The sequence below is a fragment of the Erithacus rubecula genome (assembly GCF_903797595.1).
Source record: "Erithacus rubecula genome assembly, chromosome: 3".
Taxonomy (NCBI): Eukaryota; Metazoa; Chordata; class Aves; order Passeriformes; family Muscicapidae; genus Erithacus; species Erithacus rubecula.
Window position 1 is genome coordinate 138,345,623 of NC_136689.1, and position 18,293 is coordinate 138,363,915.

Genomic DNA, 18,293 nt, shown 5'->3' on the forward strand with positions numbered 1-18,293 from the left:
AAGGGGATCTGTACTAATTTAGGGATGAGCTCAGCAGCAATTGTGTGGTTTTATATGAAACCATTGATTTTGTGACCCATCTTGTGTCCAATCCTCTCTGTCTCCAGGTTTCTCCGTGGCACGTGCAAGAAGACAGATGGGACCTGTCCATTTTCCCACAAGGTGTCCAAGGACAAGGTCTGTGTGACTTCCCAGTGGGAATGTGGCTCTGTGTGCAAAGGGGTGGTTGTTGGATGGTTCTTCCTCACTGAATTTGGAGTTTCCTTGATGAACTGTTCAGGCTCCTGAGGTGTGACAGAGCCATGGAGTGGTTTGGGATGGATGAGACCTTCAGGATCATCTCATTCCAACCCCTCTGCCATGGGCAGGGACACCTTCCACTATCCCAGGTTGCTCCAAGCCCCATCCAGCCTGGCCTTGAATTTTTCCAGGGATGGGATATTCACAGCTTCTCTGGGCAAGCTGTACCAGGGCCTCACCACCCTATGGTTGAGATCTAGTAAAACACCTCCAAATCCATTTAGTTGCATCTAATCCTTCCCTACTTCCATAAGATCACATTTCCCAGGAAATCCCTCTGTGCTGGGGTCAGAGCATGTTTTAACAAACATAACTTGGAGGTGCAAATTAATAAAAACCAATTCTAAAATGCCAAGCAGCAAAATAATTTTGAAACCATGGCAAGTTTGGAGTTTATTGTTTTCCACTTTCTTGGTCTATTTGGAGCTCTCTGGCTTTATTACACAAGGTGGGAAAATAATCCAGGTTTTTTATTTTGGGTTTATCAGTGATGATTTAGCACCTCAACCTGTGTTTGGTGGTTGGGATTTCCTCTTGGATGTGGCTTTGGAGACTCCAGCAGGGAAGCTGAGATGCCTGAGGCACGTTCCTTGTCTGTGGGGAGCTCATAAGTTATCTGGGAAGTTGCTGTGAATGAAACATGGAGCACCAGATGTTTTTCACATGGATTTCTCTTCAGAGTCACTTAATCACAAGTACATGAAACAGGGACAGGGACAGCTGCATTCCCTGGCTCGTGGCATGTCAGAGCACGAATGGGGATGAGGATTGATGGATGGAAAAAAGGAGAGTTTGGGGGTTTTTTGGTTTTTTTTCATCCTGTAATGGTGTCAGACTTCAGAAATAAAGAAGCCAAGAATGAAGGAAGCTTTGCATTGAGTTTAGCTGTTGGTTTATCCAAAATTATTGTGATTAATGAGGCCAGCTACTTCTTGTCATCCAAGTAAACAATGTACAAACCTCTGCCTGCACCTCAGAGGTGAAAGATTGAAATTCATCCACAGAACCATAAACTCCAAATTAAAATAGAATTTCAGAAGGTGGTAAAGTTTTTTTGGTAGTCCAGGACAAAAAAAACTAGATGAAACTTGGGAATTGGACATACCCAGGGAGCTGTTGTAGTTGCTGGTTTATCCACCAAATAATGTGATGGTTGGATGTGGATGAATTTGTGTTTTCTCTACCCAGCAATATTCCTCAGCATGTTTAAATTCCTGGTGGAGATGTGGCCTCAGTTTCCCCTCCAGGTCCCTCAAGCACCTCCAGATTTGGCTTCTGGGCTCTGTTTGGGGTGAATAAATAGAGAATGATTGAAAATCAACTTTTAGCAGCACCTCACCAGTTTGAGAACAGTGATATTGTAGAAATAAAACTGAATTTAAAAGGGGTGACTGTGCCAAGGAGCTGTTTGCCAATAAAATTTTGGGGACAGAATCCCTGGGATGAGATCCCATGGGATGCAGTGACCTTCAGCCCATCTCACCCTTATCCTGAGCTAAGGAAGCATCACCTAAACTCAAGATGAACCATTAATTAAGAAACCAAAATCCAAGGAGGCAGTGCCAGCTCTGAAAAGCTTCAGAGCACGTTTTTCCTGCCATGCTCTGTTGGGAAGGGGAATTATTTTTCACAGGATTAACCACCCTGAGAGTGGTTCAAAGGTCTCCCTGTTTGCCACCTTGTCATCAGCAAGGGCTGGAAGAGAAACAACCTCCTCCATGGAGTTCAAACTTGTTCCAGGGTGATTTATTGCCACAGGAATGCTGCTTCCCAAAGCAAGAGGCAACTTTGCTTTTCTATTCCCAAAGCTCCCTGTTAACCTGGGTGATTCTTGGCAAAGGTGGCTTTTCCCTCATTTATCAGGGCTGGGGAAAGCAGGTGAAGGCACTCAGCAGAGGGAGGAAGCAGTTTTCCTCCTGCTCATGGAGTTTTTGGAGTAAATCCCACCTTTTCCTCAAGTGCAGGATTGTGCATGGTTGGTTTTTGGCTGTTTGAGTTCAGGTTTTAATAAAATCCTTTTTTTTTTTTTTTTTTTTTTTTTTTTTTCCATGTGGGAGGATGTGGTGGTTTGGGAATTCCTGATTTCATTGGTTCCATCAATTTCACTCTGTGGTTATTGGAGAGGGGCACCCCAAAATCTCCTCATCAGAGAAATTTCAGGTTGTGTATCTCACCTTGGTGGAATTTTACTGGGATGAGATGTCCAATCCAGGAGGTGAAGGATCAAAGGCTCACAGGGCTTTGCTCTTGGTTTCAGGACAAAATCATTTCTCACCTTTGTGCACTCCCATGCCTCAACTTCCCCACTGAAAAATTAGAATAATCACTATTTTCTATGGGGAAAAATCACTGTTTCCTATGGAAAACTGCATGGATTCAGTTGTCACAACAACAGGGAGCTTTTCCCCATCCTGGAACAGCAAACCCCTTGCTCCAAGCAGGGAATGGTCTCCAGGATGGAGGATGGCTCCAGATTGTCACAGAGCTTTGCAGATCCAAACTCCAGTGGTTTCCAACACCCTCTGGTGATGGAAAAAAAGAGCCTGGGGAAGAAGGAAAACTCTTCTTGTTCTGCCATGGGCAGGGACACCTTTTACTATCCCAGGTTGCTCCAAGCCCATCCAACCTGGCCTTGGGCACATCCAGGGATGGGGCAGCCACAGCTTCTCTCTGCAGCCTCTGCCAGTTCAAAGAATTTTGCTCCACAAAATTTGCAGAGCCTTTGGTGAGAAGCACCCAGTGAAATGACACACAGGGAATTTTTCCACAATGGATCAGAGCCCCTGACACATCCCAGCAATGGGAAGAAACCAGGAAATCTGAAGGAAGCAGCTTGTCAGAGGCCAGGACTCGAAGAGCCTCCCACTGCTGTTCCAACAGCTTTTCCCCTTGAGGAACTCAGAAAGAATCAGCATTTTTTCTCCCTAATAGAGCTTCAAAACTCAGTTGTGAGCAATTTGGAGGCTCACGTGGAGTTTTGGGTTCATTTAGCTGCTGCCTCCAGAGCTTGCAGAGAGTCAGAGCTGTCGGAGGCGGCCGCAGCGCCCCAGTGCCTTGAATTAATGTTATTGTTATTTGTGTGGACGTGCTGGGGTGCAAACAAGGTTAATTGAAATGAGAGAGCTGCTTCCTCTTGATAATGGCTCGGGTTTGACAGCGAGGAGGAGTTTATTTTTGTCAGAGAGCTGCCTTTATTATCCCTTTTTATTAGAGCTAATTTGGGCTCTATATCAAAAACTACATTAAGGGAATCGTTTACGGTCACACCACCAGCACTGCCAAAGCTCGCCCCAGAGCCCTGTCCTTTATGTTAATGTCTGCAGTTAAAAGACAATTAAAAATAAACTCTCCTCTTTTAAAGCACCCTTTGTTTTCTTTCCTCTCGGCCTCCAGCGAGGCAATTGAGTTCAACCCTTAATGTGCCCTTCAGGGATAAGGGATTTTTCCTGATAGCCCCAGCCAGTGCTTAGTGCAGGATTGTAAATATTACTTGGGGATGTTTGATGTGGGACCAGGATGCTGCTGGTGGGTGGGAGGATCAATACCACCCCTGAGCAGTGAGGAAATTTGGGATGTAGGAGCAGGAGGAGCTGGGAAGAGCAGCAGCCTGGTTAGGGTGGGAAGCTGCCAGTGAGTAAAGGATGCTGAAATATGGCAGCAGGCTGGTAATTTGTTTTTAATGATAACAGCTGGCAGAAGGTGAAGTTTGTGCTCTGAGGAGGATGAGGAGAATCCTTTCCCCACTGGTTTTCCCTGTTGGCTGTCACACTGCTCGGGAAGGGGGGATCAGGATCTGCTCAGATCCTGCTGCTCTCCTTTTCCAGTGTTCATGGCAGGGGCTCTCCTCCTGCTTTCACTCCCTCCTGGAGCATAGAAACATCACAGCCCTGGGGAATTCCAGGGTGATGCTTTGGAATGATGCAGCCCCTCCAAAATCCTTGCAGAGGTGCTTTTTCCCCCACTTTGGAGCTTTTATCAAACCCCCTTCCAGCCACCTCCCTATCCATGGAAGAACCAAATGGGAAGCACCCCCAAGATGCTGTTTTGGCCTTTGTGATGACCAGAATTCCCTGTGGGATGTTGCAGCCAGGCTGGGTGTGATCCCATCTCCATCACTGCATTATCATCCCTTGCAAAAGGTATTCCCAGAATTTATGACATTGCCCTGTCCCCTCCCTATGCTGCCCTGAGGGAATTTTCTTCCTGGTGGCAGTTTCCAGCTTTTCACCCTCCCTCCTGCATCCCTGATGCTGAGGGAAGCACCAGCAACATGTAATTCCTGCTGCCTTGCAGGAAACCAATGCAAGAGCTAAAAACACCTCTGGGATGGGTGGCTGGCAAAAGATTTCTATTTATTTTACACTTGTCACACTTTTATTTCAGATCTGGGGGTTGCAGTGATTCTGAGTCATGGGTTTAAGGAATGCTGATGGATTTCTCCTCCTCTTGCAGATGCCAGTGTGTTCCTACTACTTAAAGGGAATCTGCAGCAACAGCAATTGCCCCTACAGCCATGTCTACGTGTCCAGGAAGGCAGAAGTGTGCCAGGATTTCCTCAAAGGATATTGTCCCATGGGAGAAAAGGTAAAGAGGGATTTATTCCAGCTGTTGTGGGCCAAAGCCACAGCCATGAGCAGCATCCTGCACCAGCTACAGCATCACAGGGAGCAGCTGGATGTGATGAAAAACAGTCCTGTGCTTTTCCAAGGGGTTTTGGCAAAGTGGTTTGGTTGGGGGGAAAGGGAAAGAAATCAAAGGCTTCAGATCATCAATGTGATGCACTTTTAACCAGGTGCTTCCCTGGTAAGAGCCTCTGTGGGGTGTTGGTGTTATCAGTGTCTGAGCTGGAACCACCTGTCCTGAAAACCCCTCACTGAAACAGCTGACAAATGTAAGAGAATATTTGGGATTCCCTGTTTTACCTAGAAAATCCATAGACATTGATGCTTATTTTCCACACTGGCTCCATGACAGGTTAAAACTTGAGCATTAAATCCTGTGGCTTAGTTTTAGGTGCAAGACCAGCCTTGCTGAGCCAGCTCAGCATCTGGCTATGCCTGGGGGATTCATGGAGCCACCTCCATGTCCTAGGGATGGTTTGGATGGTTTGGATCTGTGCAGTGAAGTCCTACATGGACTTCATGCACACTCTGGGGAGAGTTGCAGCCTCATCCATGAGCTCTTGGTATCCAATGTAATGTGGAAATTGTGGGAGCAGCTTTTCTGGAGCTTGTAGCCAGCTGCCATTTGCTGTTCCAAAGGAATTTGGAGCACACAGGATCTCACCTTTCTGTGGCTGAGGGAAAGGCTTGGCCCATGCTGGTGTTCCCTTGGGAATCTTGGCTCCTCTTTGCCATTTTCCAACTGGGTTATGGATTCTGGTATGGAATTTCTGCTCATCCTTGGGCAGTTGTCACCAGTGGGAAAGGGGGAATTCTGCCCCTCTGCCCCACTCAAGTGAGACCCCACCTGTGGAGCTGCTGGAGTGAGTCCAGAGGAGGCCATGGAGATGCTCCAAATTCTGGAGCCAGTCTGGGAAAGCTGGGAATGTTCAGCTTGGAAAAGGGAAGGCTCTGAGAAGACCTTGGAACCTTTTCTGAGGGGCTAAAGGGGCTCCAGGAGAGCTGGAGAGGGACTTTGAACAAGGACCTGGAGTGCCAGGACAAGGGGGAATGGTTTCCCACTGCTAGGGCACAGGGATAGATGGGATATTGGGAAGAAGTTCTTCCCTGTGAAAGTGGTGAGGCCCTGCCACAGATTATCCAGAGGAGTTGTGGGTGGCCCAGAGGGCTCTTCTCCTCCTTTTCTCCATCCTGGCAGAGCTCATCTGCAGAGATAAAACCTGTCAAGAGAACCTGTAGGTGCTCAGATCCCCCCAGCCTGTCCCAGAATCCAAACACAACAGGAGATGGAATCTAGGATGGGATTAGGCTGGAAAAGACCTCCAAGATCATTGAGCCTGACTTGGAACCCAGCACTGTCAAGTCCCACTAAACCCCATCTGGTGTTTTCCCCATCCTTTCCTGAGGAGAAGCCACCAAAGAGCAAAAAACCAGGGGAAAAAAAAAGCTAAAAGTGAGAGTTTTAAGGAAAGCAGGACATCATCATCAACAGTGGGAAGCTCTAATAAATTAATCTGAGCCTAATTACTTTTTGTGGCAGCACATGGAAGGGAACTTGATGCAGAATAAACATTCCCTGAGAAGGAAAACACAGACATCCTGCCACCTCCCTCCACGCAGGCAGGGTCCCCACAATTATTTTTAAAATATTCCAATTTAAATGAAAATATAAAAGAGATATTTAGAATATTTATTCTATTAGGAAAAGTGCTTACGGCGTCACTTTGGGAATGTTGGGAAAGCATTCTCCTCCAGATGATGGATAGCAGCCTGTAATTATAGATGGGGAGAAATTGCTGAGAGGGCCATATTTAACTGGGGAGGAGAAATTCCAGCTTGGGCCATTAAGGGTTAATTTTATTCTCTAAATAATATAAAAAGTGCTGAGTCCGTGCCTTTGCTCCAAGTAGAAAGTCCTCAAATGGACCCCGGAGAGTTTCTAATATTCCAGTGAATCAAGGAAAAATGTTAACCTTGCTTCATAAAATGATGGCTTGTTAAAGATGCACAGTCCCTTTTCTGGTGAATTATTTAGGATGGGAGTAAATCTTGCCTTGTTCTGCCTTTTCACTGTCTGGGCAATGTTGGTTTGAAGCACAAAGAGCACAGAATGTGAAGGTGTGAGAGTCCAGTGGGGCATCCTGGGTGGATAAACTCTGATAAGGGTCATCCATAATTAGGAATTTAGGTTGTTTTATGCTGATATTTGGCACACTGGGCTCTTCTCCCAGGTGTGTTTTTCTCTTTGTGCTCTCTCAGACAAACACAATTCCTGATTTTTAGCAGCCTCCATCAAAAATGTCCATTATTATCCATAATTTATGATGTGTCATTGGCAGTGTTGTCTCTTAAGTACCTCCCAGGGTGTGTTGCAGGATTCTCAGGACATGTTGATCCACCTTTGACCCATTCCATGGGCTGTAATTCCAGCTGCTCTTTGTACAAATGACACCAGGACTGACCCACTCTGGCTTCACCAGAAATTTAGAATTAAGTGAGAAAACTTTAATTTTTGCATTCCCAAGTCCTTTTTTTCAGGAATGTGGACTCTGGAAGGGTCTAAATCCACTCTTGGGGACAGGAGACAGCTCCTGTACAAAATCATAATCACATCCTTTTTAAAGGGAATATTAACCCCAATATTAATTAATTTATCAAAAGTTGGACCTGATGATTTTAAAGAGCTTTTTCCAGCCTAAATGATTCTGGGATTCTGTTTCCAGAAGGGAGCTGTTGGCAGAGCCAGGGCTTTGTTTTCCAGCATTCCTACAGGTTCCTGGCTCATGGGCTGGGAAGTTCCTCCATCATTTGTGCTTCCTGAAGGGATCATCCCCAAACATCCCCATCCCTTAAAGCCACAGAGTGATTCCCACCTTGGAGATCTCTGTCCCAGTTTTCCTGGAGCTCCCTGCCCTTCCCTGGCACCCTGACCTGGTCATGCTGGGAGGTCCCTTTGGGGTGGCCACCTGCACTGGAGGAAACCCCAAAAGGGAAGTGGGAAGAGAGGGAGAAATTGGGGCCTCTTGCAAGTTCTTCCCAGGGTTTTCCAGAGATGTTTTCTGTGGTCAGAGCTCCTCTGTGGTTCCACATCCCTGCTCCCATATGGGACCTTGTGCAGGGGCTTGGAAGAGGAATCCTTTAGGAGAGGTGGGTGTGAGGGATGAGGCAGCACCAGTGAGGGGGACAAGCAGGAGGAGACACTGGATGGAGACACTGTGGATGCCCCACCCCTGGAAGTGTCCAAGACCAGGCTGGATGGAGTTTGGAGCATCCTGGGATAGTGGAAGGTGTCCCTGCCCATGGCAGGGGGTTGGAGTGGGTGATCTTTAAGGACCTTTCCAACCCAAACCAAATTTGATGGCAAACCATGGGCTGGGATCTCTGTGTGGCCAAAAGCCTGGAGCTGGGAGCTCATCCAGAGATGATCCCAAGGAGCACCTGCTCTGGGATTTGCTTTCCAGGCACAAAAGATGAAGGAGGGATGATTTGGATGGGATATTGGGAAGAAATTCCTTCCTGTGAGGGTGGTGAGGCCCTGGCACAGGTTGCCCAGAGCAGCTGTGGCTGCCCCATCCCTGAAAATTGGACAAAGTTTGGAGAAACCTGGAATAGTGGAAGGAGTTTGGAATGACATCATGAAGGTCCCTTCCAACTCAAACCACTCAACAATTCCATTGCTGCCTCTGGAAAATTAAATAAAAATTAAATAATGAAATTATCTTCCCCCCCTCCATGCCCATTAGCACCAGAGCAGCATTAAATCCCTCTCTCAGGATTGTTTCCATTGCCTGCCTTGGAGCCTGTGGGTAAATTGTTCCCTCCTGGGAGCTGTTAAACAGTGAGACACAGTGAGATTAAACAACCCTGGGAAGATGTACTGGAATAAATCATGGGTAAGAGGAGAATCTGTTCCCATCCCTCTGGAATCCTGACTGGCACAACCAGCCTTGTGATGGTGGAGCTTGACATGGGCACCTGCCATGGCAGGAGGGTTGAGCTGTGCTGGGACTGCTCATCCCAGCTCATCTGATTCCTTAAATTCATCTTTTTATTAGACCAACAGCTTTCACCAAGCTCTAATTTCTGTTTTATCCATGTTAAAAATATGGGACAGGGGCAGCACTCCTGAGGAAGTGCTGCTTCCTTGGGAAGAATAATTTTCCTCCCCCAGGTGGAGATTGGTGGTTTTTTGCAGTGGCAGCTGCTTGACTTTGCTGTAGGAAATCCAAATGTGGGGGATTTTTTCTCAGCTGAAACCTCATCCTTGTGTGGTTTTTTTGTGTGTTTGGTTGGTTATTTTTTCCTTTTCTGGTGGAAGTTCAACAATTTCCCACCAGAAGTATATTTTGTGTGTCTGATACATTCAGTTTAACACATTTCTTTAGAAAAAGCCACATGAGCTGTGTTACAACAGTCAACATTAAATTTCTGTGGGGTTTCCTCTTAATTACCCAATGATGGAGAGCAGCAGCCTGGGATCCTTGTTTGCCTTAATCTTTTATCATGGAAAGGTGAAGTTCAACACTCTTCATGCTTTCTGATCTCAGCTAATTTTTCTGGTTCAACCAGCATTTTTCTTTCCTCACAACCATCAGATTTTGATGTTTCTGGGTCTTTTTTTTTCCCCTCTCCTTTGATCCCAGGTTGACTCCCAACCAACTTGGCTTTTCCTTGAGGAACTCTTGGACCAAGAGTTGTCAGCAAGTTGTAGAATACTCATTCCTGGAGGGATTTAACAGCCTTGTGGATGTGGCACATGTGGACATGACTTAGTGGTGGCCTTGGCAGTGCTGGGGGAATGGGATTTTCCAACCTAAACAATTCCCTGATTCTATAATAATTTGGAAATAGCTGATGGAGAGCTCTGCCTTTAATAGCTCTTTTATAGTCCACTGCAGCTGTATGAAAATCAACTAGAAAAGCAACTTAATTTTGTTTATCCTTAATTTTGGCTTTGGTTGACAGATGTTTTCTGAGAGCTTGATTTGGGATTTCCCCCCCATAATGTGTAGCAGAAATCTTCAGTTACCAAACTGATGAGTAAGTGAAATTTTTATTTAAAATAAGGAATGTGTAAGATGGGTAGTGGGGCTGTTTTTAAGGCCTTGAGTAGTGTCCAGGATGGATTTGAGCCAGCTGAAATCTCTCCAGGTTCATCCCATTGGTTTGTTGGAAATGTTGAGTTCTTGTCCACATCCTCTGAGCAATGAATGCTAATGATAATAAATGATAAATCCCAGTCATGGTGGTGGGATCTTCCCACTGGAAACACTTTGTAGCCTTCAGAAGAGGTTTAAAACCAATCAGGATTCTTCCATGGCCAATCCTATCTGTATATCTCTATGGAAATCTTGTGGGTTTCCAGTTGTATCTCATCGTTTATAATGGGATAATTAGGGTTCTTATTGCTCCTTTAATTTAACTGTAGCATCTGCAATGGAATTCTGATCCTTACATTAAAGATGGGGCTTATCAGGATGAACTGGAACTGCTTAATAGCCTGGAATTGTTGATAACAGAGCCAAGATAAATCCAGGCTGAGATTTTCTCTTTCTTGCCCTTTACTATCTTTGTAGAAGGAGGTGGGGCACAAAATGTGAGAATTGTGAAGTTTGGGAGAAGAGCAGCCACAGAATCACAACTCTAAAGCAGGAATGTAGTGATGAGGCAGAGAGTTCCTGATTTCAGCCTGAACTTCTGTAGAGATGAACACAAAACCCAGCAGATTGGTTCTTTGCTTCTTGTCTGGAATCTCCCTTTGATCTGGTGTGTTCTCTGTCAGAAAATCCCCACATCCCATGAGCAGTGGGTGATTCCCAGGATCACAGAGTGGGTCAGGTTGGAAGGGACCACAATGGAGCAGCTGGTCCAAGCTCCCTGTTCCAGCAGGGTCATCCCAGAGCACAGGCACAGGATTGTGACCAGAGGGCTCTGGAATATCTCCAGGGAGATATGATGATTTGGGGTTGGGAATTCTCATTGGTGAGTAGCCCATGTGAAAGTGGCTCTTTTGGGATCAATGGGATTGTGGAGGTCCCTGATGGAAACAGGATTCCTCAAAGTAGGGCAGGGGATGGTTGAATTCCATAGGCATTGCCACAAAAGGATGAGTGCCAGGTTCAAAATTCACCTTCTGGATGTCCAAAAAAGTTACAGCCTTGATATCCAGTGGAAACCAGTGACCCTCAAGGGTCTGTACTGGGACCAGTGCTAATTAATACCATCATTAATGATGTAATGGGATTGGGTGCCACTTTGACAAGTTTGCAGATAACATCAAGTGGGTGTTCCACAGAATCCTGGGATCACAGGCTGGTTTGGGTTGGAATAGACCTTAAAGACCATCCAGTTCCACCCCCCTGCCATGAGCAGGAATTCCCTCCCAGCTGCTTTGCTGACTCTTAAATACAATTTTCCCAATTATTTTCAAACCACCATCCTGGTCTTGCTCCAGCTCCAGAGGTATTTTTGCTCAAATGTTGTTTTATTTTGCCTTTGGAAATACCAAAGGAGAGAATTTATGGATCCTAGAGAGTTTTTAGATCCCAAATCCCTCTGATCATTTGGAGATGACCATCAGGAGTCATCTCTTTGCTGCAAACCTTTTGCTGGGCAAACTCTTTTGAGGGCAGAAACCTGTTTTGGAGCAAATTCCTTCAGATAACCACATTGGTTAAATTTCTCCATCATTATTCCAGTCTGGATGATGTTCAGATGTATTGTCCTCCTGGTTTTAATGACAGGGAGCTGGGATTTTTTTTTTTTTTTTTCTTTAAGGCTGTTTCCATCTGCACCCAATTATAAAAAAGGCATCGGAAAAAAGCCATTTACTGGCTGTCACTTTGGAGCAGCATCAAAACAACTCTGGCACCTCCAGCCATCACTTCCCAACAGCCACTTAGAAGGACATTAAAACAGCCTGACATCCATCCAGTCCATTAATCCCACTGCTTGGCCATGGGGGTACCTGGAATAGCTGCAGCAAAAGCTTCATGGATGCTTTAAAAAGTAGAAAACAATGGAGATGAGGCAGTTGAGTTTTGGGGATTTTAATGCTTCCCTTCTCCTTAAGATCTGTTTGGTGGGATTTGTGTCTCTCGGGATGGATAAAGGGATGGGCATGGATCCCAAGGAGATGGGAAGATGCTTCTGCACTTTGTCATCTCTTCACAGAATATTCTGAGTTGGAAGGGGCCCACAAGGATCATCAAAGTCCAGCCCTTGTCACCTGCTGTCCCCCAGTGCTGGGAAAGGAGCAGGGGGTGAGATTAATCCTGGAGACACTTGAGAAGTTCAACCTGGCCAAAAGTGCTGCCAGGAGTGCCAGGCTGGGTGGGGTCTCTCCTCCCCACCCCATAGGGTCAGTGGGTGGTTGTTGGTTGGCCCAGTGACCCAGCTTCACCTTCCTCCCACCCTCCATCCCCTCCTGCCAAGCTTGTTCATGGAAAATGTTCATTAACATCATTCCCAAGACTGAGCCAGGACTTTCCACCAGTTGCTGCCTCCTCCTTTGCCAGCTCCCTGCTAAAGAAGGCTGGGCCCTGCAAACCTCCTCATCCCTGTCTCACTCCTGGAGCTCGTTGGACCATTTAAGGCCTTGTGGATCCTTGACAGCACCTGGAATTTCACCCAAAGCTGCCTTGGCAGCCAGGGAGGAGTCCTGGACATGAGTTCTGCCAGCTGGGCACCATCCCAACCCTGGCCATTGCTGGACAGGCTGTGGGGGGAACCCCACAGTGGGAAACTGGGACACATCCATGGGGATGTTGGCATGGAGCAGGAGTGGGGTGAGATTTCAACCTTTGGCTTTTTAGGGATTCTTTAGGGTTGAAGGGACCAGACTTTTTTTCCCTTTTTATGGCCCAACCTGTGGTCTGGCAGGGGTCCTGAAGGGGGGGTGGGGGTATAATTAGCCACCCCAACAGGTGTCAGGGATCAGATGGCCCCCAGCACCACCCCACAGCCCTGCTCTGCAAAATTCCCTTTGGAAACCCAGCCCCAGCATGTTGGCTCTGGCAGGAGCAGGGGAGCTACTGTAAATAAACAGGAGGGGCTTTTCCAGCCTCTGGAGGCAATTCCAGCCTCACCATCCCAGCTGTGGGACAAGGAGGATGGAAGAAGGGCAGGAACACTGGGAGAAGTGTGGAAAAGCCATTAGAAACCTGAGCTAGGGACAGAGCCCCAGGATTAGCCACACACGGTTTGTTTTCTTTATTAAAGTATCTTTTTCCTTTGCCAATAAACATGAGCTGCTCCAAGAATTCACTTGGAGGTTGGGGCTGGGTGAAGCCCTGGGGAGGTGGCACATCCTGATCCTGGTGGCCAGCCATAACTGGTGCCCCACTGGGAAGGAACAGCCACATTTCTTGGCCTTTTCCCAAAAGAACACAATTCCTCGATGTAGCAGTGATGCATCCATGTGGCTTTTTTGAGGTCAGGGCTCTTTTTTCCTGCTCTTCACCTTTCCAAATCCATTTTGTGCTGGAAACCCCTTTAGAGAAGAGGATTTCACATCATTTTCAGGGATCATTTTGAGCAGAGACAGGATTTGGGCTTGATGATCCTTGGGAGTCCCTTTCAACTCAGGATATTTTGTGATTCCAGGAACTGGGGATGGTCAGACCAGGACCTGGCACCAAGGCCCATCCCAACAATCTCATGGGATTGGGATTGTCCCTTCCAGGTGGGCTTGGGATCTCTGCCCATACATTCATCCCAGTCTTCAATCCCTAATGGGCTGTTCCTTTATTTTTTTCTCTTCCCTGATTTTGTCCCATTTAGTTTAAAAGAAGTTATTAGGTTGAGAGATTTACTTTTCTACTTGCTAATATTTTGGGAGAAATTCCTGTGTTGGAATTCCTGTCTGTTTGCCACCTTTTCCAAGTGTTTCTCTTTGGTCCAGGATGTATTCTGTCTGCAGGTAAAGTGAGAAAATGAAGAAAATATCCTGTGGAGCCAGGCTGGACGAGCTGGGAATGTCCAGCCTAGAGACAAGAAGGTTCCAGGGAGACCTTAGAGGCTCTCCCAGTGGCTAAAGGGGCTCCAGGAGAACCAGAGAGGGACCTGGAACAAAGAATGGAGTGACAGGAGAAGAGGGAACACTGCCAGAGTGCAGGGTTAGATGGGATATTGGAAAGAAATTATTCCCTGTGAAGGTGGTGAAGGGATAGAATGAAATTCCCAGAGAAGCTGTAGCTGCTGCATCTGTGGAACTGTTGAAGTCCACATTGGAGGGGGCTTGGAGCAACCTGAGATAGTGGAAGAAGGTTGGAATGAGATGATTTCTAAGTCCCTTCCAACCCAAAGCATTCCATGATTCCATAAAAACACAGGATTTGGGTGTAATGGCAAAGCCAGGCACTGTTCAGACCTCACTTTACTTCCAGATTGCCTGTTGGTTGTATAGTTACTTCCCATTCCAGCTCCTTGAAATAAGAAGTGGAAAATTATAGGAATGGGGGGTCTAAATAGTATTTTTTTTTGTGGAAAAGCAGCACTATCACTGAGCTGTCCCCCCCCCCCATGGAGCCCATATCTGTGTGTCCATGTGGATCCCAGCCCTCCTGCTGCTCCCCAACCTCCAGCACACGAGCTCCTTGCTCTGCTGCTGACTTCAGTGCTCAGCCCCAGGCCATGGAGGTGCAGAATCCTTCTGCTTTTCAAGGAGAGAGCTCAGCAGGGATCCTGCTTAATCCCAAAGGTCAGCACTGGGAGCTGCTCCTGTGTCCCCCAAGTGAAGTTGCATTAAAAGGGCAGGAGCTGACCTGCATCCTGCATTGTTGGCAGGGTGGATTTTTATAAACAGGCCAGAATGGTGGTGATGGAACCCTCCCTGTGTTTCTCTCCCCATGGATTTATCTTGTTTTCCCCAGAATTTGAGTGTCTGTAGCATGGAGGAATGGGATGCATGGGGATCTTGAGTGTGGAAGGACACATATTTCTCATGGACAAGAGGATGGATGTTGGAGTTGGGAATTTTTCATTGTGTTGGATTGAGTTTCTCCCTGGATGTCACAATGTGATGCAAAAGCCAAGCTGGGTGGGATGGAGCATCCTGGGTGGGAGTGGGTCCATGTGGAACCAGGAGGGGTCCAGGATCTGCTCTCACCCTTCATCCCTTGGGATATGTTGGGATGAGATCTGTGGATTGCTGGGAACTGAGATTAGGGAGAGACTGTTCTTTTTCCTTCCTCCCACCTTCATTGCCAAGCACTCAGATAGAAATCCCAGCTGCAAGCATCTCCTCTTCTCTGCCTGCATCTCTTCCTGCCTTTCCCACTGCCAAAAAGTGCCACATTTCCTGTGGGGGAGCTCTGGGATGCTGATGACACCTCATTGCCACTGGTGGCTGCTGGGAGCTGCCAAAATCTGGAGCTGGGGTTGCAGGAGCATTTTTAGGGATGAACATCTCAATGCTGTTGTTTTAACAGCTCATTCCATGGCCACACTGAGTTTCCTTGGATGGGAGAGCATCAACCAAGCTTTGGCAAGAGCAGGTTGAGCTTCATCTTCCTCAGAAGGCTGGTCCAGGCAAAAATCCCAAAATAAGTCCTAAAAGGATTTTGTTCAGGCTCTTCTCTGCTCTTTCCCAAGTCCTAAGCATGTCTGGGACAACAAAACCCTGTGTCATCTCCAAAACCAGCTTCTCCAGCCCAAATAACCTCCTTGGGACTTCTCCAGGAGTAAATCTGCTGCTAAGGTTTTGGTGATTTCAATCCATAAAATCAAGCACTTGGAAAACTGTAGGTGAGTGTGGCATGTACCAGAGTAGAATATTATTTTTAGTAACATTTTTTCCTGGAATATTGTTTTGATTCAGAGAAGGAAACACCGACTCATCCCTCTCTGTCCTTTTAGCAAGGGGTTGGTGCCACCTGAAGGAGCTCAGCTGTGGATTCCTGTGCTCCCACTGGGTTTTTCCTGCCTTTTTCCAAGCCTGCTCCCTCTTTCCCTGGCAGTGCAAGAAGAAGCACACGCTGGTTTGTCCTGACTTTGCCAAGAAAGGTGTCTGTCCCAAGGGTGCCCAGTGCAAACTCCTGCACCCCCAGAAGAGACGTCACCCACAGGAGGCTGGAGGGGATGGAGACCACAACAACCCCCCTTCCAAGTGGAGACGGATCCAGGAGGCATCAGGCAGGTAGGAAAGGGCTCATTTTCCTTCATTTAACAGTTTTCTTGCCAGCCTGCTCCAGATTTTTCCTTTTTCCAGGCTTGTTTAATCTGTGTCCTGTTGTTGAGGTGGGTCACTGAGGTGTTTCCTGATGGAGCCACCTCTGGGATGGGCAGTGTCTATGCTTGAGGAAAAGAAAGGAGAGGAAAGAGTGGATTCACCCTTAGGAATGTGCCATCCAGGGTTTTAGCACCTCCAGGTATCTTTGAGGCTTTTGTAGACCTTCCTCTTGGAAATGGAGGAACCCTGATGGAGATTTCACTGCTGAAAGTGGGTCCAGGTTATCCATAGTTATGTGGGAAACAGAAAAACATCATTCCTCTTCCTTACATCTGTGTTGGAGACCTGAGCTGAGCCCTCTTGTCCTGGTTTGAAGGGCAGGTGTCTGCCAATAAAGGCAGAAGCTTCTCTTTGAAATGGAGAATTTAAACCCCCTCCCTCCAAATTATTGTTATAATTTTGAAATTAAGGGGCTCTCAGGCAAAGATGGGGGAATTAGGAATAACAGTTCTTTACTAGGAAAATTAAAATAGAAATACAGTATTACAAAGAACAATCTCAAAACACTGACAGAGTCAGAATCCAACCTGACACCCTGTCAGTCAGTCAGGGTGTTGGCACAGTCCCATTCAATGGTGGCTGCATCCTCCTACAGTGGCAGATGTGGTTCAGCTGGAGCAGTGCTCCTGGAGAAGGTGCAGTTTTCCTCTGAAGGTCCAGGGATGATGTGGAAAAGGTCCAGTGTTCCTCTGGAATCCATGGAAAGATGGATAACTTGCTGTTCAAAATCTCAGTTTTTCTCTAGGTAGGAAAGGCTTGGCTGCTCCCTCTGGGACTGGAGCATCTCCCAATGGAATGATGTAATTTTATCAGTCACACAGTGGGACTGAATGGCCCATTAACAGGAGATATCTTCCTGGAGGGAGGATGGATTGTGGAAAAGATCAAGATGATTGCCTCACCTTGTCTTAAAGATGGCCCATTAGCAGATGGTATGTGCCACAGAGATCAGGAATCACTGCCCCACCCGTTTTTAACAGATGGTGACAGAATACACATGTCTGGCCACATCCTATATTGCAACCCAAGACACCTCTCCATGGCATGGAGGGGCTGGAGAATCAGAAATGGGGATGGACATGGAGATAAGAGGCTTTGGAAAAGTTTAGTGCCAGGCTGGGACCTTGGTTAATCCTTGGAAACTTTCTGAGATCTCCCTGGTGGTTTTGGGTGCTGGAATGGAGCTACAGGCTGATGATGGATGTGTCAATCCTCATCTTCACAGGGAGAATGATTTTCCTGAGCTTAGCACATCCTCTGCCTTCACTCCCAAGTCCTGCATGCAGGACAATGACATCCCAATGGAATTAAAACTAAAGCCAAGTGGAAATTGGGCTTTAAAAGCCAAAGTCCTGCTCAGTGGGAAGAGGAAGGATTTGGGTGCTTGGCTTCTCCCTGGCTTTTTGCAGTGGGTGGTGGGAGTGAAGGTGGGATGGAAAGGGAGGGACCTGGGAGCTTTGCCAGGCTGGTCCATGCTCCTGGAATCCTCCATGCTCTTGGCCTGGGCCTCATCCTGGCCCTGCCTTGTAAGGCAGCAAAGGGGGACCAGCAGCTCCGTGGGTTCTCCCAACTTATCCCGGGTGACAGAAGAGCCTTGGAATGACACCCAGCTCACGTTCCCCGTGTGAACGAGGTGTAAAATAGCTCCCTGCTCTTTTTAGGGAAGGAGGAATGAGTGCAGGCCTGGCTTGCTGGGAGGCTCCTGGCATCCTCCTCCACTGGGAAGGGAGCACACCCTGGCTTGGAAGCTGTTCCAGAGGGTTTTTTTCCTTTATTGGCACCATCATGAGACATGTCAAAGGAGCTGGAGTGTCAAGTTAGCTTGGAAGAAAGTGGCAGGGCTGGGAATGAGCCAAGCCCAGCAGGACACCTCCAAGCCATCCCATCTCCCCTTCCCTCTGCTTGACCACAAACAGGAGCCCAGCACCTCCACAAGAGCCTGAGGAGCTGGGAACCTTGCAGGGAAGTGCAGGACAGGGAATCCAGCTGGAGAAGGAGAAACTTCAGCTGAATCTCTGCTGGCTCCAGGGAAATCAAGGATACAGCATGGCCTTGGATGGAGACTCAGGAGCTCCAAGCCTCTTTCAGTGCATGTGATGCCATGTCCAGTGTTGCCAGAATTGGTTTACTTTTATTATTTT

The 18,293-nt window shown here is 47.2% G+C and overlaps 1 protein-coding gene across 1 annotated transcript in view; it reads left to right on the forward strand.

Annotated features, from left to right (window-relative positions):
• The window catches only part of ZC3H3 (zinc finger CCCH-type containing 3), a 124,469-nt gene that overhangs the window by 96,939 nt on the left and 9,237 nt on the right, over positions 1–18,293 (forward strand). Inside the window, exons 8-10 of the mRNA XM_079302779.1 lie at positions 108–177; positions 4,753–4,884; positions 15,881–16,059. Of these exons, the coding sequence (XP_079158905.1) occupies positions 108–177; positions 4,753–4,884; positions 15,881–16,059 (381 nt within the window). The remainder of the gene's footprint in view (positions 1–107; positions 178–4,752; positions 4,885–15,880; positions 16,060–18,293) is intronic.